The sequence below is a fragment of the Microtus oregoni genome, unplaced genomic scaffold (genome assembly GCF_018167655.1).
Source record: "Microtus oregoni isolate MIOR12 unplaced genomic scaffold, Mior012 000013F_ref0000133, whole genome shotgun sequence".
Classification (NCBI taxonomy): domain Eukaryota; kingdom Metazoa; phylum Chordata; class Mammalia; order Rodentia; family Cricetidae; genus Microtus; species Microtus oregoni.
In genome coordinates, this window is record NW_024543072.1 from 4,490,384 (window position 1) to 4,504,671 (window position 14,288).

Below are 14,288 nucleotides of genomic sequence, written 5' to 3' on the forward strand. Positions count from 1 at the left end.
GCTTATGCATATTTCTAGCTAGCTTTTACATCTTAACCCGTCTCTATTAATCTGTGCATCACCCCAAGGTCATGGCCTACCAGTAAAGCTCTGGCAGACTCCAGCAGGCATCTTTCTCTTTTGGCAGCTACATGGCATTTCTCTGACTCCACCTTCTCTCTCCTCCTCTATCTGCTTGGAATTTCTGCCTTGCCCTGTTCTGTGCTGCAATAGGCCCAAAGCAGATTCTTTATTATTAATCAATGGTATTTACTGTATACAGAGGGGAATCCCACATCACCTCCCCTTTTCTATAAAAGCAAGAGTTATGGTTACAACATTTATATCTCTTTATCTTTTATCATAACTAAGTAAAACTATATTTATTCTTCAACTGCATCAAAGACTCCAGAAGGATATAATATTACCTAAGTAAACAGGAAGTGCTTTAAGCAACTTCCAAAACTCTAGAATTGACAGAGACATCTTGCTGCCTGGACAGCCACCCAAAGTTCTTCTGTATTATTGGGGCACCCATCTTCAACCTACATGTCTGTAGTTTCTGGCAGACTTTTTCATGAAGCAGGAAATTTCAAAGACAGTTCCACCTATATTGGCAGTTTTCAGTCATTTTCTTCTGTGCCCTGCAGAATGTCTAGCAGACTCTTTCATGAAGCAGGAACCCAGAAGGACTGTCTAACCTTTAGGCAAGTTCATAAGTCATTTTTCTGTGGGTCCTGCAAGTCTAGTTCATACAGAATACCATCAAGCAGTCCAGTTAAGAGCAGTTTTTTTGCCCAAATGGTTAACCAACACCATAAGGAGCCTCTTCAATACCCATCTTCCTCTTAAAGTAATTATTGCTGCCAGGAACAGATGTGTCTCACTGTCATGAAAAGTCCTAAGTTTTTAAAACATTTTAAAGGCCATGTTCTGTAAGTTTTGGAAAGGTTTGAAGACTACCTATCCATCTGAAATATATCATCTCTACATCTAGAAAGCCTAACTAACTTGACTACAAGCTTGACTATTATAGATGACTTTCTATTAACCCATATTTCTTAATTATACATTGCATTTTAAAATGAGCTGCACAAGCACGACTTCTTAATCAAACAAAATTTATCTTAAATTTGTATCAATAAATCAAGATCCAAACATTTATAAACAATCATTTAGAAAATCTGGGCATAGTTCTCTCCAAATTGCTTCCTGCTGTTTATTGGGCAAAGTAATTTTTTGAGGGTGTTCAAGGTGACCTTTCAGGGTGTCTTGGTCCCATCAAACCACATTAGTCTGGAAGGAATCCACAAGTTCTCATTCTCTGTGGAAACAAAAGCAGAACCTCTTTTCCAAAGCAACATATCCTTAGACCCAAATTTTGAAGTCAAGATATCTTTAAATATATTTGTTGTTTTAGCTCACAGCCCAAACAATAAAAGTCTCTCTGTACTTAGCTCATTCACAGCCAAAAAACTTGAAAGAAAACATACTAATATACATAATCCAGACTCTCTGATATATTCCATCTTTTTGTGATTTATTTTTTTACTCCTTTAATCTATGACTGTACTGTTTCTTTAAAGACATTATTTTTTTTAAAACCAATTACTTCTTTTTATAACTGTCTATATTATTTTTCTTCTCTCTCCCAAGCCTACTCTTGTGGCTCACTTAGAGGTCTCTTTCATCTCAATCTGTCTCTATTGTGTATCTGTAATTCTTTTCTGACCAGGAACACTTCTTAAAATGCTAAGCATCATGACTAAAACCAAGGTTGCTTTGCCTTTTGGCTCCACACAACCCATCATGGCCGAGATTTGTTCACTGCCTCTGAGACTGCCAGAAAGGAACCTTCCTCACCACCTCAACTCTGGGTAGCACCGTGTAGCTTATAAACCCTCTTTATCTGATTAAAAGCTAAATCCGCCATGCAGAACAGTGCAAAGCCTGGAAGTATCTCTGTATATGGCAGTGGGAATCCACCAGCCTCTCTTGCCTGTGTACTCCCAGCAGACCTGATCCCACTCCCTGCCCAGGCAGAGGGTACTGAGCCACAGGCATGGTCTTAGTTATTTTCCTCCCAACCTTGAGTGGGCACACAAGCATCTGAACCTGAAGTGGGTGGTGGGCAATAACCCCAAATGTTTGGGCACCATTCTGTTGGTGGAGATTGCTTGCTCATTCCCAACTGTCCAGACCCAAAATACACAAAGAAATTATATTAATTAAAACACTGCTTGGCCTATTAGTGTATGCATATGTCTCACTAGCTCTTACATCTTAAATTAACCCATCTCTATTAATCTGTGCATCACCACGAGGTTGTGGCCAACCAGCAAAGTTCTGGCAGGCTCCGGCAGGTGTCTTTCCTTCAGCAGCTACATGACATTTCTCTGACTTCACCTACTCTCTCTTTGTCTATCTGCTTGGAATTCTTGCCTTGCCCTATTCTGTGCCACAATAGGCCCCAAACAGATTCTTTATTAACCAATGGTATTCACAGCATACACAGGGGAAGCCCACATCAGAAACCAGGTACCTTAGCACACATTCAAATATCTCTGTCAGGAGAATCTGGAGTCCCTGCTTGTAATGTCCATTCCAGAATGAGACAGTTGATCATGCTGTATGATGCCAGCATCTTCAGTGAATACCTCCTGCCTCTTGCTTGTAGCACAGTATCAGACTTACTGAAGTATCCTTCCTTTGGAGGAGGGAGGTAATGCCCAACTCTGGGCAGAGTCAGGTCTGACTGAGTTAAGCACTTGGTGCTGCCTGGAATGAGCTGCCAAAGAGGAAAACCATTTAGCCCATCTCTGCTGGCAAGTTATTGTCCCCATTTTACAGCTCACTGGGAAAACCTGGTGCAGCACAATGGCTTAGTGTCACGTTAGTGTGTTGTGGGTGATGGCGGTTCCTCTGTACTCTTCTGACAAAAACTGGTCCATATTTTGAAGATAAAGATGCATTTGGTATTTAGAACCTCAGAGACAGTTTAGATTTGAGAAAGACAGAAATAACATGAGGCTTACACAGAGACATTAAGGCAGAGGCTAGCAGCTGGTGAGGTGTCCTTCCCCCATACTGGCTGTACAATCTTATTTGACATGTTTCCTTTGTAGCTTAGCTCATCAGAGCTCATTTTCCTAGCTGTGGGAAGGGCAATAATGGAAACACAATTGAGGGAGGGATCCTCCAAGTAAGTCTGTGGGAAGAGAAGGCTAAGGCTTACCTAACATCTTATCCTTGCTGCTTGGGACTTTGCGTGTGTGGTGTCATGGGTATGTGCTTGTGTAGATGCGGATATGAGTGCATGTGTGTACATATATGTGCATCCTGGAGGCAGAGGGCTACATCAAGAACCTCAATCATGCTCCACTTCTTTTTTAAAGGCAGGAATTTCCACATATTCTGGAGCTCAGTAGTGACAAGCTGGCTGGTCAGTGAGCTCCAATGATCTGCCTGTCTCTTTCCCTACACCTAGCACCAGGGTCACAGATGTCCTGCATCTGCCTTTGACATGAGTTCTGGGGATCTGAACTCAAGTTCTTACGCTTGCATGGCAGGCACCTTACCATCTCCATAGCCCCCAGTGCTTTATATTGTCCAGGCATGCAATGCACGTCTTCTGAGTAAATGACAAAAGGAACAGTTTTTAGTGACCAAAGGAAGGATTCCTTCTACCGAAGCAAGACAAAAGAATGGTTCAGAGCCATCAGCAGGCAGCCCAGGAATCTATAAAAGTTTGCTTTTGAAGTTCAGGTTCTGGGCTACGTGAAGTTTTTTGTTGTTGTTGTTTTTTTTTTTTATGGTTCTTGCTGAAATGGCGTTAGAAGTCAGTGGGCTCTGTAGCTGAGGTTCATGATGGGGGTCAGACTCTGTCTTCCCATAGGGAATGTCCTAAGCCCTAGCACCCTGTGGACTTGTCCATGACTTGGATTCATGCCCCTCCCTCGTTCTTTCTTCCTCTCAGTTACTATGGCCTTTTAGCAACAGTGACTTGCCCAGCTCCATGCGTGCAGGAACATTCCTAACAGGATCCATCTGCTAATCTGCTATCATGGCTTCCAAGGGGACCACTTTTCTTCCTCTTCCTCTGGATCTGATGTCACAAAAGTGGTTGTGAATGGTGACTGTCTTGCTAATTGGAAACCTCAGAGAAGCAAGTGAAGGCACTTTGACAGGGCTGCGTAGCCTTCTTGGGTGGTGGTGGTGGAAGGGGACTTTCTAGGGATGGTGCAGGATCCCCACAATGCAGTTGGCAAGGAATAAAGAGTGCCGGAGCAACATTTGAGTCTGACATCCTTCGGTACCACAGTAATGTGACAATTGCCCCTTCTGGACACTGTCCCTTTGATTGCACTGAGGTCCGCTTTAGACTTGGTTCTCAATAGGCAGAGGTTTCTCCTTGTGTCAGGGATACCGTTAGGGACTGCATCTGCAACCACCGGAATGTCAAGGGGGAGTCTTAAGGCGTGTAGACTGACCCTGTGTCTCATGTAGCTTTATTATTTAATCAAGACAGGGCTGAGACAAAGAGCAGAAAAGAAAGCAGGTGCATTTCTATGCATGTATTTTGTATATATGTACTACTTCGTTACCTTCTATGCATGTATTTTGTATATTTGTACAACTTCGTTACCTTCTAAACTTAGAAAGTGCTTTCTTATCCTTAGCCTGCAGCAGAGGGCAGACTTTCCTATCTAATAAACACCCCAATAACCAACTGTAAGGGCCTCGAGACACACAAACTTCCAGACACAAAAATGTCCTGTCGATAAAATGGTACACTTGCCGGGTGACTAACACCAGTGATTTAGGGAAACAAGTGAAATCCTTCCCCTGTTATTAATGCATTCATCAGCTTTCCCAGAGAAAGGCCCTCATGGCCATTAAATCTGGCAGCGATTCCCAGTACTCACATCTGCTCCAGGTGAAGGAGCCGCGCTTAGCCTTGCACTGCCGTGGCCAGTAGCAAATAGGTCTGCAAGCTGACAAAGTGTTCTCAGGATGCTGAGCCCAAGTCCAACCATGAAAATCAAAGTTTTGTTTCTCAGGGGATCCTGGAGGAGGTTTGAGACAGGAAGGGTATGAAGCTGAGGGCAAAGGACAAGATTTTTATAAATGTTTTCTAGAAAGCACTTTCCTCTGTCTTTTTAATAGAGTTGGGTCTCCCCATCCTTCCCACATTTATTGCATACAAGGGTAAGATAAATATTCTTTGCACCTGGCATCTTAGAGCCAAGGAATTCTCTAGGCAAATTCATGCAAAGCAAAGACTTGACCTTTAGATTTTCCAACTTAGAGGGAGATGTTTACAGCAATGCCTGTCATTAGAATTCTAATATTGCCATCCACAGGGTTGATTACTCACACAGTAACCAGAAACAGGTCCAGGAGGAGAAAGATGCCCTGGTTGATGATTTTGTGACCGTTTGTTTGTCTTTCTCTTCTTCCCCATGACAGTATGAAGAAGGCAAAAAGCGAAGGAAGCCTGACTACAGTAGTGTGGACCTCTCTGAAGTAGAGTGGGAGGACCGGGATGATGTGGTAAGTCCCCTTTTTCAAGCCTCGTGGGTGAGGGCTCTGTTGACCAGACAGGATACCCCAGAAGCTGCTGCCTAGCGCTATGGAGGCAACAGACCTTTCTGCGGTAGTTGCAGTAGGATAACTCTCCTGCCAGTCAATTGGGCCAGTTGTGCAGTCTGCTGATCCTATGCCCAGCGGGCACTAGTTTCCTCTGCAACTGATTAATCCCACCTTGGACTGAGGACATTTGTCAGGACTTGCCTTACCAACTTTGAAGAATTCTGGCTGGGCAACAGGAGGCAGTGGGAACTAAAAGGTCAGGATGTCTTATAGGCCAAGAAGGCAGCCTCCTAGGTAGACAGAATCAGCTTGTTAGGTGTACATGGACACAACTCTTATTTCTAAAGAGCAGCAGAGAAGTTTGCACGCCCACTTTCTCCATGTGTGGCCAGCCTCACACCCCCAGCTGAACCCCCATTTTCTGTCTCTCTATCTCTATCCTTCCCAGGGGGATGTTGAGGGAAGCCATTTGACATCCCACACTATCTCTCATGCTTTATAGAAGCAGGGCTGGCATCACAGGTCCCTTGTTGCTGCTTTCCTTGTTTTCCCATGCTCTGCTTCCTGAATGTTCTCAGCCTGACTAAGTCCAATCTCAGACAGAATAGAGTTGCCATCCATTAAAAGCTACCGCCTCATCCAATCCTACCTGTCACTGCTCTGACATCACGTGGGGTCAGCGACCTGGAAGAGTTTGATGTCTTCTATTCCTCAAACATTGTGACCAGGATCCTGGTGGATCCTTGGGCTTAAACTCATGTGTTTGGTGCATCCTCGCCCCTGTGTGGACAGTTACACTGCCAGGATTCAAATCTCACCTGTGTGGTGTCTCTTTGGCTCTGGTGTGCGACCATTCCTGACACATCTCCTGGTCTTCCCAGATGCTTTAAAGATTGGACATATTGATAGATTGAAAGAGAAGAAAGTGCTTACACTGTTGTGTGACTATGTGAGGATTTTGTGAATAGGCCTCTGGTTTACGATTTACAGTTGTGGCCTCCCATTATGGTTGGAGGGTCAATATCAGACTCCCAGCGTGCCCTTCACTGTCATCTGACTCAAGCAGCTGGGTTCTGGGTTTCCACTCTCAGAGTTACAATTTCTCAAGTCAGGGCAAGATTCTTCTTATGTACAAACTGGCTGTCTTTTGCTTGCATCCTTGACGGCAAGCACTCCAAGGGAATTGAATGTGAGTCCTTTCAATATCTGTGTGTTTGACATAGGAAAACCCAAACTGCCATCTCTATTATGCCCCAGTGATGGGGAGTTTTGGAATCAGTTGAAAAACATCCTTATTTGGTGTGCCTACATATGGAGGTGTGCCTCATAGAGGCCTTCAAAACTGCATGCTGCTGGGGAAGCTTGAAATAAGTAGCAAAGTACAGGTTTCAGGTCAAAATACATGGAAGATCAAGGAAGCAGAACTGCTTGGCAGAGGCAGCAAAGTCGGCCTGGCTGCAGAGCGCCTGAATGGAGAATCCTGCTTCTGAGGGACAGCAAGGCTCTTGTACAATTTAACAAGCACATTTAGAGCATAGACCCTGAATACTTTCAAAAATGATGTAATATCAAATATGCCATTTAAAAATTTGCAAAACTAGTCTGGCCAAAATTAAAATAAAGGGGGCGGGAAGGACGGTTCAGTTTATAAAGTACTTGCTGTGCAAATACGAGGATCTGAGGTTGAACCCAGCCCCTGTGAACAAAGCTGGGCATGGGATGCTGCAATTCCAGGTGTAATCTCAGTACTGGGGTCAGGGAGCTTGGGCTAGCCCCAGGATTTGTACCCCAATCCCAGCAAGAGATCTGTCCAAAAGTCAATGTGGATAATTTCCAAGGAACAAAACTCACTTTTAAACTCTGACCTCCCGTACTTATGCACACCCACTCACGTATGTATACCTACATATAAAAGTAGACCACACAGAGGAGTGTGCATGGGACTTCTGTTGTCACCATAGGATAAGTTAGGTGTCATGTCAATTACTATAAACAGGCATCTTTAGGGGACCCATGTCAGCAATGGACCTGAAATACACACGATCCTATCTGAGTCACCAGTGAGGGAAAAAAAATTGAAAGTAAAATTATATTAATTAAAAAAAATGTATCGTCCCTTCTCGTTTCCTTCCTCCAGTCCCTTCTTGTCATCCTCCTCCCAACCCCTCCTATGTTCCCCCCAACTCTCAAGTTGATAGTCTCTTTTCCTTTGATTGTTACTGTTTTATGTATGAATATATGTGTGTGTAAGCATGTGTGTATATATATATATATATAACTTGATGAGTCTGTTTTTGTTGTTTGTGTGAATATAATTTCAGGGCTGAAATTCCTAGAGATGGCTGAAAGAATTAAGGATGATTTTCCGTTTGGTCTTGCTATGTTTTAATCATTGTTGAACTTTCCCCCAGTGAATATGATTATTTCGATAAAGAGAGAAGGCTCATATAAGTAACAATAGTTTGTAAATAATGAACTTTTTTATACAAGGTACTTAATACCTTCAGTGTGATAAAGGATGAACTCATTTGTTTCTTATGGCAGTCTTGTCAAGGGTCTCTCCCTGTTTTCCAGTTAAGGAAACTGAGGCAGAGAAATTACGTCACAGTTCAAAGGCAGGCATCAGGCTATCTGACCCCTATGTTGTGTCCTTGACACACCCCACTTTGTGTGTCACTGGAAAAAGCCTCAGAATGCCAGAGTCCTTGAGACTTTATTTGGTACCTCAGAAACGTGGTGACCTCTTCCAAAGTAAATGTTCATCCCCATGGGGTTATTGTGGGCTCTTTGAGCACAGAAGGGGAGCCTCTCTTGGCTCTTAGTGGGAAAACCATGGGGGACTAATATACTGTACCTGTCAACAGGCACCACATTCACCTAAGCCACAGGTCCCGAGTTCCTTGCTTCAGAGTCATGAAGAATGGCGACCAAGGAAGATTAGCAGAAGGGCAAGCAAGGGAAGTTTTACGGAGAAATAAAGTGATAAGATACTCCCTAACCCCCACCACCTCTGCAGTAGGGAGAGGTCTTGCAAATGAGCTAGCAAGTCCTCCTTTGGAAATGGACCACATATAAATCATGCATTCAATTAGGGCAAATCTTGTTAGTTTGAGTGTACGTTGAAAAGTCTGGCTAGTTGACTAGGCAAGTGAATGTAGGCAGTCTCATGGTTGAAAGGCCCAAAAGAGCTGAGATTGTGTAGAGTTCCTTGTGTAATGTCAGGGACCTTGGAGCTGGCTATGGCTCACCCAGGATATGTAGGTCCTTTATTTCCCTACACCCTCACTATAGAATGTCTATCTTGCTCTGAAACCTTATCAGTGGTGTGGCCACAGCACTATGGATTCTGTCTCTAACCCGGCTGATACCCATTCTGTTGCAGTGCAAGCCTTCTCCTGCTGGGCTGAGGAAGCCCACACTTGTTCCCATGACAAGCCTCATCCAACATGTCTCCAGAGCCCTTTCTTCCCAAAGTCCTATGAACATCTCACACTGAGACATATTCTGAGCTTTGATTGCATATTTTTTTCTTCTTTACGTCATGCCTGATCCCTTGACCCTGATACCTAGAGAGCCCAAGCTTTCATTTAAGGGAAGATTGGTGGCTGGGGCTCTCTGTACATGCTATCGTCATGTACCGATTAAATGTTTTTTTTGCTAAAGAAACAACTGTTTATCTGGCTGTCTCATATCCCTTCGATCCATAGGCTGGGCTAGGTAGCTTATAAGAAGGTAAGAGCTTGGAAGAACAAGCTACCTGGGACTCTGGAAGTTAAAAACCCCATTCTAACATAGACAAGACTCCACCACAGGATACTGAACTTTCATTGTGGAAGGAGACACAACCTACTGTCCCCTAGTACACCTTCTGAGGAAGCTTTCCCCAGTGGGCTCTGCTTAAGAGGGAAGAATCTGACCTCCAGTGGAATGAGCATCCAGCCTTAGCTGGAATATTGTGCAAGAAAAGTAGGTGCTTTGATTAGTCACCCAAGCTGCTGAACCCCCAGGACTCAATACATGGGAATGAGGTACCAGGTTGTACCCCAGAGGCTGGGTAGGCTGAGAAGTGACTAGATTGCCATATCTCCTAAAGGAGGATTTGCCTTTTACGTTATTCATCTCATTGTGATGAGAGCTGCCTCTCTGGCCATTGCATATCACACCTACAGATGCCTGGCATCTGGTAGGGACCACTGACATCCGACTTGCTTTTCTTGGGGTGTGTTTAGTCAAGCATCTATGTATGTGATGTTTAATGACAGTATAATCAGCTAACATCTGGACACACCAAAAATTATTTTAACGTTTTCCTCTGCCAAGTCATTTTCATTTCCCCAGCTGTTGATGATTACAAACCCAGGCAGTGGCTAGTTCAAAGGCTGCATAGAGCAGCACCGTGGCCGAGCTTTTCCTGCCTTCAGTGGGGGAGACAGTTTTGCTATTGCTCATCGCTCTGACCTGAGTTCTGTGACCCTCCCTCGGTATGGGGCCCACCGACTCTTAGCATGATATATATGGGGATTCTTGGCAATATGCAGCCTGTTAGGATAGAAAAGTGACTTTTTTAGAATGTTCAAGTCTCACAAAGTGCATTTCAACTACGAGTCTCTTGCCTCCTCTGATAGTAAGAGCAGAATTTCCCAGAGATCAAGTGTACGGAAGAGCTACTGGGAAGGTAAACCCATAGGCCGTGCCACAGTCAGTTTCTAAGCCTGTTCTTTAAGAAATCAAGAAATAACAATCTATAATTTATACTAATGATGAAGTAATTATTTTTATCTTCTGATTTAGGCAGCAGAGGTTTGGAACTTGTGGGTGTATGTGTGCATGTGTGCACACGTGTGTGCATATGTGTGTGTGTATGTGTGTGTGCACCACAAGCATGAAAAAGTCCTTTGAAGCCAGAAGAGGATATCACAACATCTGGACTGTAGTTATAGGTGGTTATAAGCTGCCCAATGGGGGTGCTCAGAGCCAAACCCAGGGCTGCTTCAAGAGCTGTAGGCACTCTTAATCACTGAACCATCTTTCCTGCCCCAAGAACTTGGGCTTAAGAGTTGGAGATCCTGTGTTTCCTTGGACAAGCTTATTAGCCTAAGGTGTCAGTCTCCCTTCTTGTCAAATAGGTATAGAAATAGAAATACAGAAGACAGTTCTTAGAATTTTCAAATTAGTGCCTGATCCACTGGAAGAACTCAGTCAACAGTAGCTATCAGCAACAGGAGCTTGCCAATAACCTGATATTTACAGTTTAGAAAGGAGTTTCGGATCTGGGTGGCTTCACTCAGAGTCATTTTTGATTGAACAAATAACAGAAAAGGACACTGAAGCCCAACAAGATGAAAGAATAGCTCGTATGTGTCAGTGATGAGAGCCTCGCTAGCTCGGGAGCCCTGACGCCCCATGTTGTCTCCTCTTGAGTCTGTCTAACTCATGGAGAGTTAGGGACAGTAACTTGAAATCTGCAAAGATAAGGGAGATATCACAAAAAATCCACCCAGTGTGCTCTGACCGGTGGGGGGGAAAAAAGGAATGGAAGCTATGGAGACAAAAAAAAAATGCAAAGGCATCCTCAGCACGAGCTGCATTTTTCTTGTGGCTCATTGTCCAAGCAGCTAGAGAGACGTTGGTAAGAGATTGGATGCTGCTGCCCAGTCATCTGGAGCTTGAGTTCTGATTCCTTTAGCTGGCAGGAGGTACCTGACGCCACACCCAGGTGAGGGAGATGGCAATGCCGCGGATGGCAGCGATGACGAGGATAGCGGAGGACAACTGAGGTACAGAAGACAGTCAGCCTGTGCCTGGCCCTTGTCTGCTTATGCCCATGTGGTCCTTACTAAAGCTGTATGTGATGCGGGGGGGGGGGGGCTGTGCTCAGTTCTGTTTGGGCAGCAGAGGAAACTGAGGCACGGAGAAAGGAATATCTTGCCCGCAATCATCAAGTCCTGTCCCCAGGGTCTGTTTCTAAGTGACAGCATTCTATCATCCCTCATAATGAGGAGCTTGGGGAGAAGAGCTTGTCATCCTTGCAAGACTAGAATAACTGTCTAAACATTTGCCCCCATAATGCATCAGTGACCCCGGCCTTGGGCCCTCCCTGGCCCCATGCTAATTTTTCCCTGCTACTGGGGGGTTGGGAGTAGCTTGGCAAGGAGAAGCTGACATAATCTCTGACTTGCCTGGGGAACTTGAGAGGGGAAGGTCCCAAATGGCTTTAGGCAGGCACCAGAAAGAGGAAAAATGAAAACCATGTTAAAGATAAATTGAGCCCGTTCTTAAAAGTTAGAAAGTTGACTTAATTAGGAGCAGCTCTCGCCGTCCAAAACCACAAAAGTTAAAATGGGAAAATATTTCCAGAAATGCCCATTATGTGTTGTTAAAAAATATCTAAAGTAAAATATATGTTTTATTTTATACATGCCTCCAGCTAAAAATCATGCTTTTACTTCTCTCGCAGAAGACGGGAATGTGAACCCACATCTAGACAGCCCTGAATCAAATTTGAGGTGCTGCAAGGCCTGCAGTTTCCTATCAGCCTGATCTCACTAAAGCTCCCCCAAAGGAGGAAAGAACAAAAACCCAAAACAACACACACACACACACACACATCCTGAAGCGCAGAGAAAGAACACTTCCCAATGGACTGGCTCCTCCGCCTTTGTTCCTATCCCTTTAATGGCCTTTTCTGTCATGTCCCCTTGCTGCCCATGCCGGCACATCCTTCATCACCCAGCCTGTTGTCCTCCTCTGAACTTGTGGAAGGCCATAGGTAATTAGATGAGGTCAGCCAGGGGGAGGGGAGGCCAGCCAGGCTCACTGCTCCAAGACGGGACCTCCAAAACTCAGAGGCAGGGGTCAGTACTGTTCACTGTCTTGTCAGCGAGGCTGTTAATTGGGTGACCATCTGAAGCTGATTCATGCTGTGGAAAACGAGTTACTGTCTCCCCAATGCCCCCCAATCTTTTCAACTACTGTTTAAAAAAAACATCTTTAACTTGATTATCTTTTGAAAAATGATCTCTTTGTGACAAATCGGTACCCCTTCTGAAAAACCAACTTATCCCCCAGAGACATTCTCGCTTGTTGATAGTTTTAGCAGATTGTCTAGAGTTCATTCTCTGACCTCTGGACTCATCAACATCCTGAGGCCTCTCTTGTGACTACCCCTAAGGGGTTCACCTGGGCACCCCAAATCACAGTTGAAAATTATTTGTCTTTGTTTACCTGCCAATTATCCAGTAGCTAGAGAGGTTCTGGGGTTCACTTGTGCACCCCAAATCAGAGTTGAAAGTCATTTGTCCGTGCTCACCCCCTGGAGAGCTGTTTTAGAGCTCTGAATGCCGAGTGCAGCCTCATCCTCAGAAGCACGAAGAGTTGGTAGGAATTCTGTCTGGAGTTTGTACAGGGAACTTCTGAGCCTGGCACCCAGTGACACAGAAACCCAGGGAGGCACTAATTCCCAATTTCATTTTCTCGTTCTAGTTACGAAATGCCATGGTGAATCGGAAGACAGGGAAGTTTTCTATGGAGGTGAAGAAGACCGTGGACAAAGGGGTACCTTTTTCTCAAACATTCTTGCACTTCATTAAAACAAACCAGTGTGAAAAATTAGCTTTGAAGGTTCTCTGTGGAATAAATTTCTTTCGTCGAGCTCATTTCTCTCTTGTCTTTACTTATCTCAAACAAGATTCATGTAGTACTATTATTAACCAGACCACAGTGTGTCCATTTATTTTTATTGATTTCTGAAAAATGTCATCTAGCAGACTAACCATGTTTTCTTTTCTCTATGACTTTCCCCCCCGATCTAGAAACGGGTTTTGGCGATGACAAATGACTACTATTATACAGACATCAAGGGTACTCCTTTCAGGTAGAGCTGACCATAACCATGGACATTCCATCAGACCTATCAGTGTGTTTGTACCCAACCTGCTGGCCTCTCAGAGCTCACCATCTGAGGATAACAAACACCCTCCCAAAGGCCGGAAAGAGTGAGGAAGGGGCTTTGCCCAGGCTGCTCTTTGTCTTTGTCCTAGAATGGGGAAAACGGTTCAGGCCCACCCCAAACAGCCACAACTTCTCATAGCATTCCCAACACAAAATCTCCGGGCTCCCACCAAGGAAGGAGGAGACCAGTTCAGAGGGTCACCAGGTTCTTCACCATCTCACTTGCTACCTCTTAAGACCCTTGTCTCACCTTTGGTTTTCATGACCCAGTAATCCTGCAGGAGGCATTTCATTCCCACCTTGTGCTTCCATCTCAACTTTTCTGAATGTCCTTCTGTGTTGTCTCTCCGTTACAGTCCTAAAAGTACGACTTTGCCTAATGGTCTCCTTTCCCATGTGTACGGAGTATTCGAAAGTTGCCTGCTCCTGTTAGCTCAATGTTGTTATGTGATTTGTAGAAAAAAAAGGAAACTTATTTTAGCAAGCTTGCTTCATGCTCCTGAGCTGGTATCTTTCAGAGTGAAGGGAAAGTTAGCCAGGATAGATTAATCTGAGAAGTAGATTCTAACATCATTGTCGCCCACTGCTCAGGATTGTGACCAGATGCAGTTTGGAACCAGGAAGAATCAAGGAACACATGAGCCACTAAGTGGCTTTGCCAAATAAAGGGACTGATTTTTGAAAACAGTCTCTAACTTTAGACCAAAACAGAAAGGCATTTAAATCAAGCCAATAAGAATGTGGGAAAGCAGTTAGACTGGGGAGGG

The 14,288-nt window shown here is 44.4% G+C and overlaps 1 protein-coding gene across 2 annotated transcripts in view; it reads left to right on the plus strand.

Annotated features, from left to right (window-relative positions):
• The window catches only part of Cacna2d3 (calcium voltage-gated channel auxiliary subunit alpha2delta 3), an 835,389-nt gene that overhangs the window by 650,725 nt on the left and 170,376 nt on the right, over positions 1–14,288 (plus strand). For both annotated transcript variants that reach the window (XM_041662952.1, XM_041662953.1), the window contains 3 exons: positions 5,449–5,532; positions 13,054–13,125; positions 13,383–13,444. In XM_041662952.1, coding sequence (XP_041518886.1) covers positions 5,449–5,532; positions 13,054–13,125; positions 13,383–13,444 — 218 coding nt within the window. The remainder of the gene's footprint in view (positions 1–5,448; positions 5,533–13,053; positions 13,126–13,382; positions 13,445–14,288) is intronic.